Raw genomic sequence first — 23,702 nt, 5'->3', positions numbered from 1 at the left:
AGAATCTAAAGTTTGCTCCTCTAATTATGGAATCCCTTATCACTACTGCACTCCTCTTCTCATCCTTCCTTCTGAACCACAGAGACATACTCAGTGCTAGAGATCAGGCCGCTGCATCTTCCCCCGGTAGGTTCCACAGCCCCCCACCCACAGTATCTAAAGTTGTATACTTATTATTAACAGGAATGGCTGCAGGGGTGCTCTGCAGTAGCTGCCTATTCCCTTTCCCTCTCCTGCCAGTCATCCGGGTACCTGCCTCCTACAACTTAGGGGTGGCTACCTCCCTGTAGATCCTCTCTATCACCTCCTCATTTTCCCAGCAGTAGCTCCCGTTCCTAAATACGGTCTCTAAGGAGCTGCAGCTCGGTGCACTTTGTGCAGATGTAGTTATCAGGGAGACTGGAGGTCTTCCAAAGTTCACACCCCTCACACAAGGAACACACCATTAACACTGGACCCATTCTCAGCGCATTAGCTATATACTAACTAAAAAAACTTACCAGAAAAAATTAGTTAGAGCCTCCACCTGTTCTCGCCCGAGCCTGCTTAGCCAAACCCTGACCACTCTAACGTTGCCCACTCCCACAATGGCTGCTCTGCTTACACCTCATTTCTTTTTAATTGGCCCCTGCCAAATATCTAATAGATCGTTATGATTGCAGCCCACTGAAATGTTCTGAGAGCACCCAAGCTCTATATACACCTCCTACTGCATCACCAATGAATGATCTTAACCATGGAAGGTATCCATTTTGGTTCATTGAGTCACTGCCAATTCACAGAACAAGCCTATTCCTCTGTAATTTTCCTTGTATCCTATTGCCCCTTCATTTTCATCAACTACTACTCGGTCTAATTTACAGTGGACAACTAATCACCGAACCTTTGAAGTGTGGGAAGAAACTGGAGTAGCCAGAGGAAATTGACTTGGTCACAAGGAGTACCTGCAAACTGCACCGAGGCACACGGTTGCCTGCAGCTTTGGATGATGGAAAAGAGACAGCTTGCTGTTGAGCTTGAGAAAATGCCATCACTCGTCACCCAGGCAACAGAGGACCTGGTCACAGGGAGAACATGTATTTTCCACACTGTTAGCACTGGTGGACAGGGTCAAACTTGAGTTTCTGAAGCAGTGTGATAGATGTGTCACACTATGCATGCAGTTTGCAGGTACTCCTTGTGACCAAGTCGATTTCCTCTGGCTATGCCAGTTTCCTCCCACACTTCAAAGCTTTGGTGATTAGTTGTCCTCTATAAATTAGACCCAGTAGTAGTTGATGAGAATGAAGTGACAATAGGATACAAGGAAAATTAGAGGGGAATAGGCTAGTTCTGTGAAATGGCAGAACGGCTTCACCCCACCCCCCGCTCCACTAATTCGTCAAGTAAAAGAATTCCATCATCAAATTACAATGAGAGACTTTACTTTGTTCGCAAACAGAAATAAAGACACAGACCTCGGTATAAGGTTAACCCTTTAATACATGATCGGGGGAGCCGTTATCTTACCACTCCTTCGATGTCAGGTTACACCTTAAATTTATACAGTAAATGTTGGGCAATAACCAACAGCTAAATGTACTTGGTCAGTGATTTCAAGAAGCATTCGTTAGGTATCAGCTATTCTACAAATGCTTTCTATGCGAGACTCAAGATTAGAGTTGCACGCCTGCAGTCAGTTGCTCTATTAGCTGGACAATCTCAAACAAAGGTTAGCAATACCTCATCACTGCATGATCTATTGCTAGCTATTGTTATCTCGTACAGGCAAGGCCGCGTCTCCATCTTATCTTGTCACCCTCATGACCCAAGTCTTGACCAACACTTAGCTAGTCAAGCTTGACAACAAAATTCAAAATGTAACTTTCCTCTTAACCTTCCTTCCACACTCTGGAACTCTTGAGGTGCTGCTGTAGACCTTCCTCACTGCCCACAGAACTCTCCTGTTCCAGCAGGCTTTACCCCAACTCTTCATTCAGCTTCTACCCCTCTTCGGTTGCGCTCCACCAACCAATTTCATCAAATGTTCCTCTTCACATGAGAAACAGATGAAAAGTTTCACTGGGGAAAATAAATAATACTATGTCTTTTTTGAGACAAAATTTTAATCCCTATAACAAGGCCACGGTTCTATACCCTGAATGCTAATAATCCTTTTAGTAGAAGTGTGTTAGTATATCTCAAATCATACTTTCAATGTGTTTTCACTTGGTTGTTGTACTGTTTCATTTGTTAAGAAACTTAGATTTGCAACTTCTTTGAGAACAGGGTATGCCTACATGGTAAATATCCTTCGAGTGATAGTCTCGGTATTCACGTTATATTAACATTCATCCCTCCTAGTCTGAAAAGCTGTTGGATAAACAAAATCACTGGGATTTTTATTACTGGAGGCAAGTTAAATTTGGAACTGCGGAGGGGTTACTGAGGTGATCTGGTGATTATGAGATTAAATGTGGGATGTAGCTATCGACATTGTGAGACTGACCTTCAAGCTCAGTGTTTCGCAGTCCTCCCTGCTTCAAGAATCAGCTGTCCCCATTTCGAAATGAAAAGCTGTTTTATGAGAGAGTGTGGGTAAGTGAAAATGTTTTGTGCCATGTCGTCTTATCCAGCCCAGACTGGTTACTTGGTGGTGTACTCCAAGGATTTGTGTTTTGGATTCTGACATCTACTGGCGCAGATAACATTGTTCCCTGTCAGATAGGACACTTCCAGATGGCTCTCTGACAGAAATAACTGTTACTGGTGGTACTTAAAAAAATATGTTACTAGTCAAAGGTATGAAAATTGTCCTTTCCAAATATAAAAGGGAGTAATTAGAGAAGAAATATTTCTTTTCCTTTTAAAAGAAAAGTTTTCATTAAGCAATAATTTTCACTGAAATTTCCCATAGATTCTAATTCCCTATCTGATGTAATGTTCTTTTACTGTAAGTCATTTAGATGAATGTGTTGTTGTGACTGCCGAAGTCTACTTTAGATATTTGTTCCAAAGATGGAACCACCTGCTTCCCCTCACAATCCACATTGTTATTCAGATATACCGAATGCAGAAGAGTGGAAGTTTATCTGCAGCAAACCATCTTCAGACGTTTCTTAGTCACAGTTAATAATTCAACCAGGCTTGACATAAACCCAGAGCAAAATCAGAAAATTCTGCAAGTTTAGTAGATTGGGTGTTATTTAAGATGGAATATGATGCCAATTAAGATTAATGACAAACAAGAAAAAATCTGCAGATGCTAGAAATCCAATCAATGCACCCGAAATGCTGGATGAACTCAGCAGGCCAGGCAGCATCTACGGAAAAGAGCACGGTTGACGCTTTGGGCTGAAACCCTTCAGCAGGACTGGAGAAAGAAAACTGAGGAAGAGATTTAAAAGATGGGGGAAGGGGAGAGGGAAACATCAGGTGATAGGTGAAACCCGGAGGAAGAGGGATGAAGAGCTACGAAGTTGATTGGTGAAAGAGACAGAAGCCCATGGAAGAAAGAAAAAGGAGGGAGGTGATGGACGGGCAAAGAGATAAGGTGACAGAGGGAAAAGGGGATGGGGAATGGTAAAGGAATGGGTGGGAGGGGGCATTACCGGAAGTTTGAGAAATCGATGTTCATGCCATCAGGTTGGAGGCTACCCAAATGGAATATAAGGTGTTGTTCCTCCAACCTGAGTGTGGCCTCAGCACGACAGGAATCGTGCTGATATCGGAATGGGAAGTAAAATTAAATGGATGGCATCTAGGAGATCCCACTTGTTCTGGCTGACGGAGCATAGATGCTCCGTGAAGCGGTCTTCCAATCTATGTCAGGTCTCAATGATATACAGGAGGCCACACCAGGAGCACCGAACACAGCAAATGAGCCCACAGGTGAAATGTCGCCTCACCTGGAAGGACCCTGAATGGTAGTGAGGAAGGAGGTGTAGGGGCAGGTGTGACACTTGTTCCACTTGCAAGGATAAGTGCCAGGAGGGAGATCAGTGCGGGTGGGGGGAAATGAATGGACAAGGGAGTCGCATAAGGAGCGATCCCTGCGGAAAGCAGGAAGTGGGGAGAGGGAAAAATGTGCTTGGAGCTGGGATCCCGTTGGAGGTGGCGGAAGTTTTGGAGAATTATGTGCTGGACGCGGAGGCTGGTGGGTGGTAGGTGAGGATGAGAGGAACCCTATCCCTAGTAGGGTGGAGGGAGGATGGGGTAAGATTAATGACCTTTCCTCAGCTCTATCTGGTGCTGTGCAATTCATTGTCATACCAAAGCAATGCAGCCCCAGAGCTGGCTGCTGTCAAACTTTGAGTTTTCCCATTGGTCGGGCTGTCTGGCAGATTCGACAATCCTCACACCTCAAGGTTGCAAAATCGCAGAGGCATGGTGATAAAATTCTGTAGCTATAGGTGTTGAATTTAGAGATGGGGAATTTTGACAGACATTTCATCCCAGCATGGCTGCTAATCTTAAGTCTATAACATCCAGCAGGACAAAATCTAGTTACCTTTCTGGTTTTTCTCTATTTATGGCTAATCCGAGGGGGCAAATTTTTAAGGTGATTTGAGGAAAACGTGGGGGGGAGATGTCAGAGTCAAGTTTTTTTACACTGAGAGCTGTGGATGTGTAAAATGTCCTGCCTGGAGTGGTGGTAGAGGCAGATACATTAGGGATGTTTATGAAACTCTTAAATAGACACATGGATGATAGAAAAATGGAAGGCTATGTGGGAGTGAAAGGTTAGATTGATCTTAGGTGGGTTAAAATGTCAGCACGACATCGATGGCCGAATGGCCTGTAATGTTTTAGGTTCTTATTATTATTTGTCATTGTGATACTGTGGGGGATACTTTGGCTACAGCCTGGATACTGTATTCATAAAATTGCTCAGGGTTTCATGGAATTGTGAATCAGCTTTTCAGTGTATTCTCTCTATCTCCTATCCAAAATCCAAGCTGAAGCCAAGTCTATTTCTCACCTGCCTGATTAGGTAACATGCCAAACTGTCCACCGAGCAATTTATTGGCCTTTTGATTAGAATTCTCTTTACTGTGTTTGTTCTCTGTTGAACTTCAAGCTGAGCTGTTGACCTTCCAGCCTCTCAACTCCAGAAACTGCTTCAATCCATCAGATCCTGAAACCATTATTTATGTCTTTGCTGTTCCAGTCCAACCATCACGGAGCTCTCTAAATTGGCATGTTGCCTTCTATGCATTGATTCAACAGGATCTTTTGTCACCTTCCTTCTATGTCCTGTGCTTGCCCCACACCCTTGCTTTCATTGCCAATTGCACTGAATTCCTTAAAGCTCACCACATCATCTTTAACTCTGCTCAATCCATCTACTGCTTCATAACTTTGCCCAGGCCCCAGCACCAGTCCCCAGCTTCCTCCACTTTATTCTTTTGGCCCTCATGTTTGGTGTATCTCAATGCTTCTGCACCCTGCCATTCACTGACTGGGCTTACTCTCCTAAACTTTCACATCTTCACTTCTTCTATCTTAAAACCTTCTGTCAGGCATTTGACGCCCCATTTAGTATCTCCCACTGTGGTTGCTTGCTTGATTTTAAGGTTCTAAAAAGGCACTGTGGAATCCATGCTGATAAGTTGCTTGCTTCCTTCAGTCTGGAACTGGAGCAAGATATCAGGATTAGAGGTCTACTTTAGGGGCTGAAAGTGTGGCGTGTGGCCAAGTGGTTAAGGCATTGGACTGGCGATCTGAAGGTCATGGGTTCGAGCCTCGACCGGGGCAGCATGTGTGTCCTTGAGCAAGGCACTTAACCACACAATTCTCCAGTCTACCCAGCTGAGAATGGGTACCGGCAAAAATGCTGGGGGTTAACCTTGCGGTAGACTGGCATCCTATCCGAGGGGGAGTCTCGTACTCTCAGTCACTTCACGCCACGGAAACCAGCATAAGCTCTGGCCTGATGGGCCACAAGGCTCCTGACAGACTTTAATTTTGGGGGCTGAAAATGGGAGGAGATAAAGGATTTGTGAATCTTGTGGTAAGGCTGTGTCTGCCCTGTGACAAATATTGATAGGTTTTTGGAATCTGAGCAGGAAAATGTGAACCAGGATAATCTTGTCAAATGTCAGCACAAGTTCAAAGATTCCTTTATGTTACTGGTGCATATTCCTTATGATTTAATCTGTGTGCAGCTCATTTGATGTGCTAATGCCCAGGAATTTAAAGTTGCTGACTCTCTCTACTACCGATTCTCCAATGTAGGCTGGTGCAGGTTCGCTCTCTTTCCCCTTCCTCAAGTCAACAATCGTCTCTTTAGTTTTGCTGATATAGAGCGGGACGTTTTTGCATCAACACGTAATCAGGTGACCTGCCTCAGTCTGGTAAGCTAACTAATCATCACCTGTCATTTGTCCAGCAACAGTAGTGTTACTAGGAAATTTGAAGATCGCACTGTACCTGTGTTTAGCCGCACAGTCACATGTATATAGAGGGTAGCTCAGGGGACTAAGCACACGGCTTTGAAGTGCACCAGTGTTGATGAACAGCAAGGAGGGGACTTTCTCGCCAGCCCTTGCTGACTGAGCTCTGCTGATGTGGAAGTCAAGCATCCGGTTGCACAGGGAGGTGTAAATGCTCACATCTTGAAACTTAATGATAGTTTGGATGGGAAGATTGTGTCGAACGCTGAAGCATAGTCGATGAGTGGCAGTTTGTTGTCTGAGTTCCTGCTGTCCAGAGCAGAATGAAGAGCCAGAGAAATCACATCTGCTGTTGACCTATTATGGCAATAGACAAATTGGAGGAGATCCAGGTCATCACTGATTTGGGAGCAGATTTGTATCATAGCCAAAGGCCAGTGAATGGTAGTCATTGAGACAGGTCACCACTGTCCTTGGGCACCGGTACAATAGAGGTCTCTTTGAAGCAGATGGGGACCGCAGACCACAGAAGTGGGAGGTTGAATATATCTTTAAATATTCCAACCAGTTGGTCTGCATGAATCTTTATTTCTCATCAGCAACACCTCCTGGATTAGATGTCTTTTGTGGATCCACCCTTGTTAATGATGCCCAAACATCAGACTTGGAGTCTGAAGCTACAGGGACACCTGGAGGTGTTGGGGAAGGCGGAAGGGGGAGGGTGGTGTGGGTTGCAGACTGGGTGGGCTTGTGTGGGTGTGTCAAAGTATGCACAAGATGTATAGAACTATCCAGGACTGATGGTTGTTGCCACTTACGATACCCCCAATCTTGCCTTGCAGTAAGTTATAATGTGCAAACCCCACCACAGCTGTCAAAGTCCCTCCTTGCTGTTGCTACTCTTCTCTTTAAACACCAATACTACTATGAATACACTTTCTTTTTTTGCCTGTCCTTCTTAAATTTTGAATACCCTTAGCTGTTCAATTCCAATTCTTGACCTCCAACATTCCTCTAATTTTTTTTACAGCTGCGCGGACCAATCATTGCTCTGAAAAGGAAACTTTTACACGGCCTGAAAACTGCACAGCATTTTAAATATGTGGATTATATTCATTAATACACAATTAATTACAGGGTATTTCACAATTCTATTAACATATCATTTGAAATTATATTCATATAATTTCAGGGTTATATTAATATTATAGAAAAGTATATTCCAGCAGCGCAGCAACAAAGGCTATGTGTGCAGGAGCATTTCAGTTACTGCGCAACCATGCACCCGCGCACCTTGGAGGAAACAGTGCTTATATCCACAGTCCCAATGTTATGCCTGTTTACATCTACTTCAAGTATCTACAGGGTTTTTAAAATTGTTCATATCCAAGTATTATTTGGTGGTTAATAGACCATCACCAAGAGGTAATCTCAAATGAATTCACATTTACAAAACAAAAAAGCTGTGCCTTGAAACCACAGATGTTCAACAGTGCATGTGCTTTATCAATGTCACCATTTAGAAAAAATCCCTTTAATTTTTGATGCATTGAACAATGATTGCTGTTAATTTAATAGGAGGATCTGACTTGTATGAGTCGCTGAGTGCTGACAGAAAGGGGGCACTATCAGCAGAGATGCATCGTTTATCCAGGAATTCTTCAATGTATTTGTCGTTTTGACTGTGTATATTAATTCTGCTCCTGCACTCTGTCAGAATCATTAATTTTGCTCAGTCCTCAGATTTTCTGATTCTAACGAAGATTTGCAGTGGTTGTAAACAGTAATGTTTAGGAATCTTTGTTAGGGGCATAAAATGATTTTGTTACCTGTCCTTTCAACTCTGTGTGATGAGCCTTATATTTAGTGTTCTCTTCAGCTCTTTAGCGCAGTGGTAGTGAATTGGATCCGGTTGGACATTTCTAACACTACTGTTTACTGGTGGAAGAATACTGTACAAATCTGCACAGTTTTACCATCATTGAATTACTGAAGGGAAACATGGGGGAACTAATATGCAGCCACATGAATCTGTTGATCTTTTATGGATTTTGTAATAGCCAGAGACAACTATAACAAGCAGAAATATCTCTCATTTAAATCCTCATGTCTCCTCAGAGCACAATAGCAGGACAAAAAAAAAGTAATTGGGATAGTCAATGGGCATATCAAAGGATTTTCTGTCACATTAGTGCCTTTGTGCATTTGAATTTTCTGGCTCTGCATTCCAGCAGCACATTCAATAACTAAGGATGTTGTTAGGAAGCTTTGCTGCTGGAAGGTGGTATCAATGTATGTACTCCAGTTTATAATAAGCATTCTCGCTGTAGAGGCCCTACCTATTCTTTTACTCAGGATGGGACCAGTTCAATGAAATGATTCGGCAGCTACATATTAAGGAAGGAAGGAAATAAGCAATTAAGGATTGTGATTAGACATTTGCACAGATGGGTGGAGTTTTAACACCACTTAAACCTGCACATCATCCAAAACTAAATGTTCATACAGTCCTGAAGAAGTACTATGTACTGTATTACCTACAAAATGCTCTGCTGTCAACCGGTCTCTGCCAGCATAGGGGTGGCGGAAAATTTCTACTCCCACCTGCTTTCTGGTGACAGCTAGTGGAGGGAGAGTGTCCATGGGGGTGCTCAGTGGCAGAGTAACTTGATGCTGTTGTGTTAGCAGAGTGTTCACTGATCTGATTAGTCTTTCATGTTAAAAAATAGCCTCTTCTAGGGGGCCTCCTTTGGAATGTGTCTCAGCAAGAGCCAGCATCATCAGGGAGGGACAGGAAGAGGAAAATGGCGGGGCTAGGTTGCCTACCTTACTGGTGATGACAACTTTTATTTGCTTTTGTGTTATACCTGGCTTTGGGAAAATCTGTGCCTGTATTACGGGCTTGAGCAACACAATTGAGCTCATTTTATTCTAGTACATATTGGAAATGAGTAATAGCATGTCTATGACTAGCCTTCTTTACTAACGCTAGACTGTGTGTCATGAAGTCATTCAAAAGTACAGCACAGAATCAGCCCCTGCAGCCCTTCTAATCTGTGCTGAACCATTTAAACTGCCTACTCCCATCAACCTGCACCAGGACCATAGAGGCAAAGCTTGCAAACCAACTCCTCTCTATGCTGCTACAAATATTTTGGGGTGGAACTGTGCAGATCTGGTTTGCTTCTGGGAGAGTTGAAATCTGTTAGTCTTTTTATCTGCTTTTTTGTTCAATGAAGCAATTTATTGGTTTGATTGGGGTGCCACAGTAGAATAGTGGTTAGCGCAATGCTATTACAGATTGGGGTGTCGGAGTTCAGAGTTCAGAGTTCAGTTCTGGTGTCCGCCATAAGGAGGATTGTAGATTCCTTTCTGCGTTCACATGCGTTTCCTCCAGGTGCTCCGGTTTCCTCCCACAGTCCACAGATGTACCAGTTAGTAGGTTAATTGGTCATTGTAAATGTTCCCATGATTAAGCTATGGTTAAAACAGTGGGTTGCTGGGTGATGTAGTTCAGAAGGCCAGAAGAGCCTGTTGTGTGCTGTATCTCCAAGTAAAATTATCAGCTGACCTTCAGTATCTCAATGGGAAATTGAGGAAGGGATACATAAGACACACAGACTTTGGGCTGCATTACTTCAAAAGCCTGTCATTCGCCAGTGTCTTGAGCTACGTGCTTTATAATGCAAACAGAAAATTTTGGTCAGGCCAAGCAAATCTTTTGTTTGGAGGGATAAACAGTTGTCCCAAGTTCTTCATCTCTGGAAGTAGCAAAAGCTTTAAGGATGTCAAAATAGGAAAGGAAAGTGATGTCATGATGCCAGATGTGACAGCTTCAAACACCAGGTGTTGACTTGACAAAGGCGTCTATGAGAAAAGTTGTCGACTAGCACTGGGAATGGTACTGAAATATCCAGATAATACCAAAATAGAACAGTTAATATTTACACACTGCTGGAAGTTTGGCACCAGGCTTAACTCTGGAATTATGTGCAAGGTGATGAATTTTTGATTATTAATATTGAATGGCTGTATTTACAGAAATAAGCTCAATACCCAGGCAAGCAAAGGGATTTGGGTGTAGCACAGTACAGGACAGATTCTCAGAGTGATGAGGAAAATAGATTCTCATTCCATTTTATGTTTCTCCTCAGGATAATAATGGACATCTTGGAGGGCTCATCCGCGAGGTTGTATGAGTAGAGCTCAGAAATGAGAAAATGCAATCACTATGATGCTCTTGTTGCAGGCGTGCCAACAGCCAGCAGGAGGAAAGGAACAGATATGCGGGTAGATCACCAAATTATGCAAAAACAGGGTTATTGTAGTGGGTGATTTTAACTTTCCCGATATCGATTGGGTCTCCCATATTGCCTGGGACAGATGGAATGGGATTTGTTAGGTGTCTCTAAGAAAAACAGTACGTCGAGAATCCAGCTTGTGCTGGGCCATACTAAACGTATTGGCGAATTAATCGGAGGAAAACAAAGTTTAAGTGAGGGGTCATTTTTGAAACAGTATACCATTATTCATTAATTTTTAAGATGGTTATGGATGAGGATAGGACAGGTCCTCTGTTGAAAGTTAAAACTGAGGAAAGGCTAATTATGAGAGTGTGAAGAAGGAACTGGACATTATGGAACACAGAAAATTCAGCACAGTACAGGCCGCGATGTCATGCCAACCTTTTAACATCTAACCCTTCCCTCCTACACGGCCCTCCAATTTTTCTATCATCCATGTGACTTTCTAAGAGTTTTTAAAACGTCCCTAATGTATCTGCCTCTACCACCACCCCTGGTAGGGTATTCCACACACTGAGCACTCTGTAAAAAAGCTTTACCTCTGACATACCCCCCCATACATTATTCCAGTCACTCTAAAGTTATGCTGCTTCATATTAGCCATTTCCACCCTGGGTAAAAGCCTCTGACTATCTGCTTGATCTATGCCTCTTATCATCTTGTTCACCTCCATCACGTCACCTCTTAACCTTCTTCACTCCAAAGAGAAAAGTAAAGTTCACTCAACTAATCCTCATAAGACTTGTCCTCTGCACCTCCCTAAAGCTTCCACACCCTTCCTATAAAAGGTAACCAGACCCAAGCACAGTATTCCAGTGTGATCTAACCTGGGTTTTATAGAGTTACAACATTACCTCCCAGCTCTTGAATTTAAACCCCTGACTAATGAAGACCAACACAGCATACACCTTTATAACCTCCCTAACAACTTGCACAGATACTTTGAAGGATCTATGGTAGTGGACGCCAAGAAGGAAGGCAGATTGGAAATTGGGTGTTTGAGTATAAATCCACATGATATGTGGAAGAATTTTAAAAGCTGGTTGATTAAAGTCCAGGACTAGCATGTTCCTGCGAAGCTGATAGATAAAGATGGCAAGGTTTGGAAACTTTGGATGACAATGTAAGCATTTGTAAGGTTTAGGAACTTGAAATTAGACAATGCACTTGATGAATATAGAGAATTTAAACATGAAATAGAGGGCTAACAGAGGCCAGAAAATGATCTTGACAAGTTGGATCAAGGAGAACCCCAAGGCATTTTATACGTATATTAGGAATAAGAAGATAGATCAGAAAAGGGTAGGTCCACTCGAGGATAAAGGAGGGGACTTATGAATCGAAATCAGTATTCACCAAGCAAAAGGAGATGGGTGACAGTGAGATTAGGGAGAGTTTTGCTGATATTCTAGGACATATCAATATTAGAAAGAAGGTGGTATTGTGTGTCTAGGAAAATATTCAAGTGGATAAGTCCCCAGTGCCTGATAGAATCTAATTCAGGCTACTGAGGGAAGCAAGGGAGGAGATTGCTGGAACCTTGACAAAGATACAGTATGTGTATCTCTTTAGCCACAGGCAAGATACCAGAAATTGGAGATTAGCCAATGTTGTTCCTTCATTTGAGAAAGACAATAGGCACAAACTAGAAAATTATAGGTTAGAGAGCCTTGCATCAGTGGTAGGGAAATTATTGGAGAAGTTTCCCATGGAATGACTTGTCTGCATTGGAAAAACCTGGACTTGTTAGAGAAAGTCAGTTGTGCTTTGCGCAGGGAGATCCTGCCTCTCCAACCTGATCGAGTTCTTCTGAGGGAAGTGACAAAGATGACTGAGGGTAGGTCAGTAGATGCTGTCTTCATGGATTTTGGTGAAGCATTTGACAAGGTCCCTCATGGTAAATAAAGGTGATGCTGGAAATCTTGAGCAACACACACAAAACGCTGGAGGAACTTAGCAAGACAGGCAAAATCGATGGAAGGAAATAAACAGGCAATACTTGGGCTGATTTTCTTCATCAGCACTTTCCGTGCTATCCACGACTTGTGTCATCTGTAAACTTACTAATCACTGCACCTATTTTTCATCCGAATTACGTATATGGACTGTGTTGTTCATTGACACAAATGACAAAATTCACTCTATGTTTGAATGTGTACATGTGACAAATAAAGCAAATCTTTATATTTATCAAAAAGATAATATCTGGATATGTTATTGACTTCAGCATGCAGGCCTCCACCCAATCCATTACCAGCTGAGTGTTTAAAGGTTGGGCTCGAAATTTGTTTGCTTATTTCAGCATTGTAATGGACTCCCCAAATGGATTTTATCTAAAAATCCACACATGGAGTTTCACGTACATTGAGTGCGCAAGTGCGCAGAGATTGTTGGGCTTGCAACTGTTGTGCCACTTACATTGTATCTGTATGTGGACAGACCTGTACACTGGGACAGACTTTACTTGGAGGGTTGGAAGGTGCTCCATTGTTAAAACATCCATTTGTACCGGAGGGTAAGGTGCATAGGTTTTACCTCAAAGTAGATTCTGAACTTCATTACACACTTCACCAAACTTTTTAATCAGTTCCTATTTTCAAAATTTTCTTTACGATGTTTTTGAATCGCTTCTCAGCATCTTCCTTCAATTTTGGCTTTGGCTCACTCTGATTCTTTTCTCAATTCTTCTCCAGTTCTCCCCACTAGATAGTTCACCCCGCCTCCATTCTGAGTGACTTGCACTCCATAGTAAGACCACTCTGAGGAAAAATATTAATGCATGATAGATTGTTCTATTCTCCAGTCCAGGCAGTGACATTAGAATATCAAGATATCGTGCCCCCAATTATTGAGAAACCCAAGCACCTCATTGGTTCACCAAAAACAAATGATGCTGCAGCGTTTCTAGCCCCGGGAGTTTGCTCTGCACCTATCTCTCGTAATCCTCCATTTTGGAACATTTGGAATCTGGTACAAGTGTCATGGCAATTGAGTCATATTCACTGATTAAATATGCATTATATTTCTTGATATTTTCCCAATAGCTCAGTGGTACATCTAGTACATGGTGCTTCTGGGATGAAAACCATGCCACTTTGTGGTAAAGTGGTTGGCAAGCTCTATTTTCCTCCAAAGGACATTTGTGCGATAAAGAAATAAGACAAAAGTGAAATTAGATAATTTTACAAGTAATTGAAGATGCGCACTTCAATTCAATGGCCACTTTATTAGCAACACCTGTTGGTTAATGCAAATATCGAATCAGTCAATCATGTGGCAGCATCTCAATGCATAAAAGCATGCAGACATGGTCAAGAGGTTCAGTTTTTATTCAGAACAAACATCAGACTGTGGGAGAAATGTGATCTAAGTGACTTTGACCATGAAATGATTGTTGGTGCCAGATGGGGCGGTTTGAATAGCCCAGAAATTGCTGACCTCCTGGGATTTTCATGCACAAAAGTCCCTAGAATTTACACAGAATGGTACAAAAAAAACCCTTCCAGTGAGTGGCAATTCTGTGGGCAAAAATACTTTGTTAATGTCAGTGGTCAGAGGAGAATGGCCAAACTGGTTCAAGCTGACGGGGAGGAAACAGTAACTCAGATAACCACATGTTACAACAGTGGCGTGCAGAGGTGGTGTGCAGAAGAGCAGCTCTGAACAAACAACACGTCATTCCTTGAAGTGGAGTTCTATAGCAGCAGAAGACCATGAACACAATCACACAGAAATATTCTCAGTGGCCACCATTGGGTACCACCTGTACCTGATAAAATGGCCACTGACTGAATGTACTAACCACCATGAAAATTTCCCATTGATTCAGTGCTCCAATATTATTTGCAGGGAAGTGGAATCCGCAGTAAAACGAAGTTGAAAATGGTAGAGCTGGAATTTGCACCACATTGTCCCAGAACCAGGAACTGGTCAATGCACAATATTGCGACTTTGTTCTATAAAATGTAACAAAGTAGCACTGCTTCTATTCAAAAGTATTAGTGATGTAAAATTTAAATATAATTTACTCCTTCATTGAGTAAATTATCACTTAACGCTATCTGTTGACACATTGCAAGCTACAGATAGCTCACAAACATCCTGCCTGAGACTCACTAAATATGGTACGTTGTTTAGGCAAGCAGCAGGAATTTTGTTTGTGAGATTTCCAGTATTATTAAAACTTCTCAACACCTGGTGCAATGTTGAAGCTTAGTTTTATCAGTCGTGCAACTCTGCTGCTGGGACACAATGCGAGTGCTTGAAATAGTTAGTAGGAAGCTAGATAGAAAAGGAGCTGGATTTTCTTTCTGTGGAGTTAATTGTCTGTTTTGGAAACATTTCAGCTCTATTTATCTCTGTCTATTCTTGCCACCCATAATACCAGGCAGCATTGAAGTTCCCCTCCCTCCATTCATTCCCCCCCCCCCACTTCTCCCATCTCTCCCTCCTTTGGCTCTTAACTCTTTATGCCCACTTTTGCCCCATCAGTTCTCTGTCCACTTCCCTCATCCTCCCCCTTTTCCGTGGTTCTCTCCCCACTCCTCTTTCTCTGCATCGACTTCCCACTCTCCCTTCCAACCCCCCACCGTCCCTATGTCATAATGCAGTCAGAATTTGCAGCTTAGTCCTTATCCAGAGCCTTTGCATGCATTTCTGCAGTGCTGCAAGATCCTGAGAAAAATTTATCCGCTATCTGTTCCCTGATCCCCCCCCCTTTTTTTTACTCTTTATGCCATTTTATTGGAAGTAAGAACAGCAGTTTTTCTAAATGTCAGTTTTTCTGATGGCACAAAGCTGCAACAAAGCCCCATTTAAAATATTACAGTACCTTCCTGTCAGTACAATGGCTCCACTGGGAATCCGCCATTCCTGCCTGTCTGATTCAGTACAATTTAGATGTTCAAGGACAGCTGGGAATAGGCAATAGAGCAGGCTTTGCCAGCAATGTGCAAATCTAGAGAATAAATATTTTTAAAAGCCTGTCACAAAGCACTAAGTTTGGCAATATAGCTTCTCATAAAGTGATTGTATTTGCCAATACATTCCCTCTATTAAGCGACATTTGCTGAATTTATTGTGTGCATTTGGAGTGAGCGCATATTTGGTTTATTTGCCACAGAGAGGAGGAACACATTCTTTTCGATGCTATGTAACACAGACAGCATACATCCTACCCAGTCTAATCATGGGGACAGGAGCAGGGCTTAATTTTCATTAATTCCTCAGTGCTGGTATTTTAAGTGGTCTGTTTTTTCTCTTCTAGTGTTGCCATCAAGCCATGTTCTGGAGTCCTGAATGCCCATGGCTGCTGTCCACACCTTACCTGTATCTAGTGATCGCAACAACCTGTATCCTTGTTCTCCAGTTAACAGCAAGTGCAAAATGGGAAGCGTTGGTAGTCTAATGGCTGAAAAACATGAGCTCACAAGTGATAATATGAAGAGTCACCGAAGTGGGAACGCATACAACCTCAGGCAGCCAGATGGGCTCTTTAAAAAAGGACTGACCCAGAGAGACCTGTTGAACTATCTTAACAGCACCAAAAAAGGAGCAAAAACGGACAAAAGGATTGCGTCCGGGTGTTCTTCCATGGAACGGTGCCGAAAAGACGGACAGAATGAGATTTATGGGAAGGACATTGACCTAAAAAAGAACTCACTTCCTGTTGGAGGAAAATTTGAAAAGGTACTTTAAACCTCAGTCAGAAACACCTGACTAGAACAAGTTTGATACAGTAGAATAAGTTGCCTTTTACTTTTAATTCACCCTGTTTAAGATATATCAATCTGATAATTATTTAATGTACTTTATTTTCAACCTTCCGAATTTATAATATTTCTCTTTATATATTTTGATTCTGTATAAATATTGATAACTACAGCCACCTTCATTCACTACTGGTGGTGGCACTACACTCACTTATTTGGTTCTTGTCTATCCAGCTGAAGCCAGAAGTTCCTACAAGGAACACTGGCGTTTTCCCAAATCCAGGCCTCATTTTATTTTTTCATCCATATGCAGCCACTTGGCAACATCACTCAAAAGCGTGGCATCAGTATCTTCACGGATTCTTGTAGCATTGTTGCAAGTGGATTATAGCACAGTGTGTATCTTATGCAATGCTGCACCAGAATCCTTTCTCAAAACATGGGGTTTGTGTGTCTGGCAGAACAGTTAACGTTTTCAAGCTCACACGACAAAGTGAGTGTTACAGTTGATCACTGCTACAAAGTAGTTCAAAGTTCAAAGTAAATTTATTATCAAAGTTCATGCTGTGTATGTCACCAAATACAACCCTGAGATTCATTTTCCTGTGGGCATACTCAGCAAATCTATCTAGAATAGTAACTATAACAGGATCAATGAAAGGTCACTCAGAGTGCAGAAGGTAAGAAACTGTGCAAATGAAAATATAAGTAAATAGCAATTAATTATGAGAACATGAGATAATGAGATAAAGAGTCCTTAAAGTGAGATCATTGGTTGTGGGAACGTTTCAATGGACGAGCAAGTGAGAGTAGCTACACAAATAGCTACACGTGATCTCAGGATGTCCATACCAAGCCACAAGAGGACACAGTTATGATGTGTACAGATGACGCCACCTCTGTTTCTCTCTCTGAGCTTCTCCACAGCTTCTCTTGACATGGACGGGCTGAAATTTTCTTCAACTTGAAATGTTACTTATTTTCTCTCTTTCTATAAGAGTATTTCCAGCATTTTCTACGTATTTCAGTAACAGCTTCTTTCTTACCTCATGGCTGTCTCAGTAGCAATATCTTTTAAGATAAAAATGAAGCTTTAGTCAGACTCTGAGCAGAGTAACTGTGAGGAATGTAAATGTCACCAGGATGCTCTTGCCAGATAGTCTGACAATGGAAGTGGGGAGAAGAGACTTCTGCAAAGCTGTTTAAATGCATGAACTTCAATTGAAGTGTTTGTTCATTGGTGCCTAATTGGATTTCTGCAACTAAGAAAAGTGTGTAGACCTCAAACCTAAAAATTATTGGCTTTGCCTGATTTTATATTAGCATTTATCTCCATACTTGACAATCAAACAGATTGTCTTTTGATAATTATGGCATTCTTTAAGATCATAGATTGTAAAGAAAATGATTATAACACTACAACCAACTAGATGTACCAGTGTGATTCATGTTAACCTGCTGTCTGGGATGGGAGTCTCTCTATTAAGTTAAATGAACCTAGTTTAATATAAGTATTTGCCATCCAGGTTAGCTCATGTCACTCCTCTGTCAGGTGTTGATAGTCTCACAAGTACAAAAATCAGGGCTGTGAGATATCTAGATAATAAAAAACATCAGGAAAGCGGAAAGTGCCGGAACTAAGCTTTGCCTTTCAGTTGATGATGGAAATGCTACAAAAATTTGGAGAATAAACAACTTCTTATGGATTACTAATGGGTATACGAGCATAATCCATTTAGCAGAAAACAAGTACAAACTGTATTTTAATGTATATCAATTGATCTTCAATTTTACATCCTCCCATCTACTCCCCCTCACCAAACCGTCCCCACCTTATTGTCTTTTCCACAGTCACGATTCCGACCCTCTGCGTTCATGCCGGTGGTGCCAAAGAACTTCAGTTCAATGCAGAATCTGTATCCGCAGCAGACCAAGGAGCTGAGTGACAGTACAGCCAGCCTCAATGTCTTCAGCAAGATGGACCATTCACCCATGAGGAATGGAGGTGAAAAGAAGGATTACTTCAGGACAGTCAGTCAAGAGGAGGACCTGTCTGACTCTGGGCGGAATTCCATGACGAGCCTCCCTCCCTGCGGAACGGGCCTGAAGCACCACATAGGGCAGATAAGTGCCTCCATGGGGCAAATCAACCACATTGGCTCAAACTGCGTTGATGGGGGATCCAAGGAGGCTTCCAACTCTGACAGTGGCCGTTTCTCCTGCAAGAGTATGGCAGTCCTGAGCCGAGTGGACCCCCAGGGCAACATGTCCCCTTCCTGCGAGCTGTCACGATCGATGGAGGACGTTGTCAGAGAGCTGGAAGACCGGCTTCACGAGAAGGAAGTGGAGCTGAAGCACGTGAGGAGGAACCTGGACGAGAGCGAGGATGCCATTGCTCAGGTGTTCGAGGATAAGCAAAGGCTCTGGGAGAAGGAGATGGAAGAGCTGAAGCTTATCTATGCCAGCAAGCTGCGCCAGGTGACCCAGCAAGCCCAACACACCCAGCGGACTCTCCAGCTGCAGGTCTTCAAGATCAAGCAGGAGAAGAGGAAGCTGCAGGAGGATTTCAACAAGTTGCTGCTGGAATGTGAGCAGCTCAAAAGCCAGTGTACGTCTTATCGACAGGAGCAAGATGACTTAACCCCAAAGCTGGAGGAGACCAAATGGGAGGTATAATTATTTATGTATTAATATTATGTATTGCCATTGGTTAATTAGCATTTCACAAACAAAAGAACATGGAACCCCAAAGTAATCAGCAACATCTTCCTTGTTACTGATCTAGGTTTCTGTACTAGCACTGTTACATTGTCCACATTGTCCCATATTGTTTTCCGCCAAAACGTCGAGGAAGCTGTACCTATTGTTAAAGCTGGCTTTAATTGTTTGTTATTAACCCTGCCCCTATGCACTGCACAAGGCAAATTTGTCAAAAACCTGTTGCTAAATACGATTGGGTATTTGGTGCACCAATTGCAGCCGGCAAGATTTTTGTGTGTGGGCTCTCATCTTTCTGCTTACGTACAGACATCAAAGGCTGTGTAGAATTTAGTCACCTGTGCAAAATTCTTATCTGCACATGGTTTATGCCCCACATGAGAAATCAACCTTTAACCTTGGGGTTGGGACCTGCTTCAGTGATAGATAAAGAGGGCCCAGGTTTACCTAGGCTGCTGGCAGAAAGTCTGAGCAGGGATTACCTTCCAAGCACACTTTCCTGAAGAATTCTCCTTTGCAATGTTACCAGTCTGTGCTTGGTTACTGCTGATGCCCTGATCTCTTCTTTCCACACCTCAATTTCAGACCAAGGATGCTGACAGCAATGCTGTTCTCCTGGAGTTAAATCTCTGCAAGGCTCAGCTCTATTACGTGGGAGGCATTTGCTCCGTTAATCCCACTTTCATTCATATAGCACACCGAATTTCATACTGGAATCAAAGGAGATGTTTAATTTCTCTGAAGTGAATGCACCTCTGACATATATTTTATATTTATCTATCTCTTTCCAACCCAGTATTCACCAGTGGCTAGGCCCAATTCTTTTCCTCTGCACTTAGCAACTAAAATTTCGAATGATCCATTTTGGCCAAGAGTAAAGTCAACAACAGAAGTGCAGCACAGAAATAGTGCCTGCAGTTGTATTTATGACAACCATCAAGGCCCATCTATCCTCATCCATTTACCATCCTTAGTCTGGGCCCTCCTTTGTTTTAGTTGGAATACTTAAATACTGTGAGAGTCTTAACCTCCATCACTCCTCAGTATTTTCCAGATTCCAACCTTGGGGGGTGAAAAAAAAATCTTTCTCAGATCCCCTCTAAACTTCCCTGTAGCTTGTAAACTTAAACCCTCAATCTGATTGAATCTCTGGCAAAGGAAGAAAACCATTTCAGGTGGGTCTGTAGTGTCTGCACTGTTCAACAGCTGGGCAATTACAAACTTCTCTCTCAAAATTTAAAAAAAAGCTTTGAGCATTTAGATTAAAAAGTCTTGGGTGAAAACTTAAATGTTGGTTTTTGCTCATGCTGAGCAGCCTGTTGTTTCAGATGACCAGAAGGGTTTGCTTGAAATTTGTCTCATTGCAGGTCTGTCAGAAGGCTGGTGAGATCGCCCTGCTGAAGCAGCAACTGCGAGACTCTCAGGCAGAGGTAGCGGAGAAACTGAGTGAGCTGTTCAGCCTGAAAGCCCTGCTCCAAGAAGTTCGAGTGGAGCTCTGTACCAAAGATGAACAGATGCTGCTGCTAAAGAACTCCCTGCAGGCACAATCCAAGCAACTAGCTAAAAGCACAAACGCACTGCTGCAACAGCAGCAGCAGCAGGAGGAGCACATCTTACTCCAAGAAGCCTGCCTGGAGAGAGATGGAGCACCCGAAGAAATGAAAGGCTTGTTGAACAGGGAGACCGATGATCTGAAGGCCAGAAGCTGTCATGGTGACACCACCCAAGGTCTTGTCCTCCAGATTGAAAGACTGAAAGCTGAACTGTTATTGGAACGAAGGCAGTGTGAAGCCCAAGCTGCCAATTTTGAAATTGAGAGAAGTACCTGGCAGGACGAAAAGGAAAAAGTCATTCAGTATCAGAAACAACTACAGTCTAGTTATCTAGAGATGTACCAAAGAAACCAAGCCCTTGAACAAGAAATTCGGGTTATTACAGCCAAAGTAGAACTAACGGACAATGATGTCAAACAGAACCTACCATGGATTGAAAGGATCGAATCCTCTGAGATATGAATAAGCAATTAAATTGTGCATCATTGATTGTAGATCAGGACACTGACTTTTTTAAAGATATATATATATTGTGTTGAATTCCTCAAGGTGAACAGAACATGATGATAGGTTGTAGCAGCTGGAAGATATTACTGACTTGGATCTACAAATGGAAAGGATGACACACAAGGATGCTTCCAGAATGTTCTCTAATGGAAAGTGGCGTGTGTAGAGAACGTGAAACACTTAGTTCTTGATGCCTCAAATCTGAGAAGTGATTGACCTTTTCTCCATAATTGAAAGATGCTACAAAGAACTTCTGTGCACTCAACAAATGCAAACCTAACTTAAGTCAAGCCAATTTAAGGTTTAAACTCAGTGTTTTAAAATGTGAAATAATCCCCTAGTATGGTATTTTATTTACCTATATATTTTAGAATCACTGCAGAGAATGACACATTAATGCAATTCAGGTCCCTCTCTGAATTATTAATTGTTAGAGCTTAGTTTAAATTTCACATTCTACAGAATTAAGCTCTGCAATTTGATTAGCAAATCTGCCGAGAAGTAATATTGATTTGGAATGATAGTTTTAGAAAAGTGACAAGTAATACCAGATCTTGCCTATGTTTAATTATTTTTGTAAGGATTTTCCCTTTTTTGAGATGGAGTGAATTTTATCGGCTGAATTTTATTTGGATTTTGTTTTATAACATTTTCTACACACGAGGCATAGATACCATTTTTTTCATAATGCTCTTCCTTTGCCTTTTTATCACTCACTATGTATAGACAAACTGGAAGTTTCTGTCTTATGAGGATCATGATTGTACTGACAAGATCTGGCTTGCTTTGCAGCAACCAGGAGGGCAATTGTTTTGCTTTTGTCTTGTGTCTTGTTGAAACAGAATTGGGCCTCAAGGGAAGAAGAGGACAATATTGAAACCGACATTCAAAACTATAACCCTACCTGCTAGTACTTTTTAGAATTAATATGCAGATACCTACAGCTGTTGGTTGTTCACTGCAATGTCAGGGCAGTGAGGGCAGTCATATGCAGTCATGGCCAGAGCAGTATTTGCCTCAGAAAAAAAAAATGACCACCTAAATGACACCACATTTTCTCCTCCAGGAATTGTAACTCGGAACAAAACAGCCTGATTAAATTTATAAATACATTCACAAATACATTTTCATTCTTTCATTGCAAGGTTGAATATTTTAAAATTATATTGAGATATGCTGTACAATTGCCATTTTTGATCATTACTCCTCACCACGTATCTTAAAGTACTGTTCAGAGAATACGTCACTATACTGTGAGAAATATCCCACAGACAGCATTGCAAAGACCAGCTAGCTCACTAGTTTCTTTTTGACTACATAGACTGAGAAAGGAATGTTGACAAAAATGCCTGGAGAAGTCCCTTCCATGTGAACAAGGCAATGCATTTTTCATTCATGTGTGAAATGGCTAAGTATTTCTCAACCAGAAGGCAGGATTTGCAACAGTACAGGACACGCAGGTTCTGCACTAATACGGTACAGAAGTAATCCCTCAGCTTGTGTTTGTGACTTCTGTGGCTTGATCCACAGCCTACTACGTATTTTTACTGAACAATGCTGATGGCGAAAATCTGAATCCCAATGAGTGGAGCTGGTGTACAAATGGATTAGGAGCAGATGTAGGCTAACTGTTGACTCAAGCCAGTGCTGCATTCCAATAATATCATGGCTAATCAAATTTCAACTTCAATTCTACGTTCTTGCTTACCCCAGTTATCATAGAACTTAGAATATCGCAGCACAGTACAAGTCACTCAGCCCACAGCATTGTGCCAGCCTTTTAACCTACTCCAAGCCACCCCTCCCACATAGACCTCCATTTTTCTTACATCTATGTGCCCATCTAAGTGTTTTTCTTAAATGTCACTAATGTATCTGCCTCTACCAACCACCCCCCTACCTCCCGGCAGTGCCTTCCACTTATCCCTGCTTATTGATCAAGTTTCTACCCACACCATTCAAGGAATGTTCAACATTTGTCTTCCTAAAAGGAAGCAGAATCCCAAAGATTAAAGGTCAACTGAGAGAGAAAAAATATCTTTTTTTAAGAAATGGATGACCCTTATTTTTAAATAGTAAACTCAATTTTTAAATTCTTTCCACATCTATTCTTTCAATACCCTTCACTATAACAAACTAAAATGTCCAGGTAGTTTTGACTGCAAAGCTACAGCAGAATTAGTGTCAGTTTTTTTATAGCTGCCACAATTTTTTTTAAAGAATCAGGAGGTATTATCTGGCTGAACACAGGTTTGCCACTGTGTATATTCTGTTGCACATTTACTCTCCACCCTCAGTACAGGGCTGCTAGGATCACTACTTATAGCCGCACCTACTAGCATTTCATCTTAATGCTCCTTACAGGTTCCCATCTGCGCTTGCAAATTCCACTCACCTGTAATTGTTCACTAAACACCAAGACATGTAATAGTGGATGCACTGTCTGCAAAGCTCTAACCTCAAAGGAGATTTTAAGACCTGTCCAATATAGGTTTCTATGGGCATCTTCACAATAAGGCAGTTGTACTGAATTCA

At 42.0% G+C, this 23,702-nt stretch overlaps 1 protein-coding gene across 6 annotated transcripts in view; it reads left to right on the top strand.

Moving 5' to 3' along the window:
• The window catches only part of n4bp3 (NEDD4 binding protein 3), a 234,479-nt gene extending 212,192 nt beyond the window's left edge, over nucleotides 1-22,287 (top strand). For all 6 annotated transcript variants that reach the window (XM_063053614.1, XM_063053618.1, XM_063053616.1 and 3 more), the window contains 3 exons: nucleotides 15,945-16,366; nucleotides 18,241-19,059; nucleotides 20,475-22,287. In XM_063053614.1, the coding sequence (XP_062909684.1) occupies nucleotides 15,977-16,366; nucleotides 18,241-19,059; nucleotides 20,475-21,122 (1,857 nt within the window). In that variant the 5' untranslated portion in view covers nucleotides 15,945-15,976 and the 3' untranslated portion in view covers nucleotides 21,123-22,287. The remainder of the gene's footprint in view (nucleotides 1-15,944; nucleotides 16,367-18,240; nucleotides 19,060-20,474) is intronic.
• The last annotated feature ends 1,415 nt before the right edge of the window (nucleotides 22,288-23,702 follow it).

The sequence above is a fragment of the Mobula hypostoma genome, chromosome 7, assembly GCF_963921235.1.
Source record: "Mobula hypostoma chromosome 7, sMobHyp1.1, whole genome shotgun sequence".
Taxonomy (NCBI): domain Eukaryota; kingdom Metazoa; phylum Chordata; class Chondrichthyes; order Myliobatiformes; family Myliobatidae; genus Mobula; species Mobula hypostoma.
Note: the sequence above shows the minus strand (reverse complement) of the source record. Positions and strands in the feature narration are given on the sequence as shown.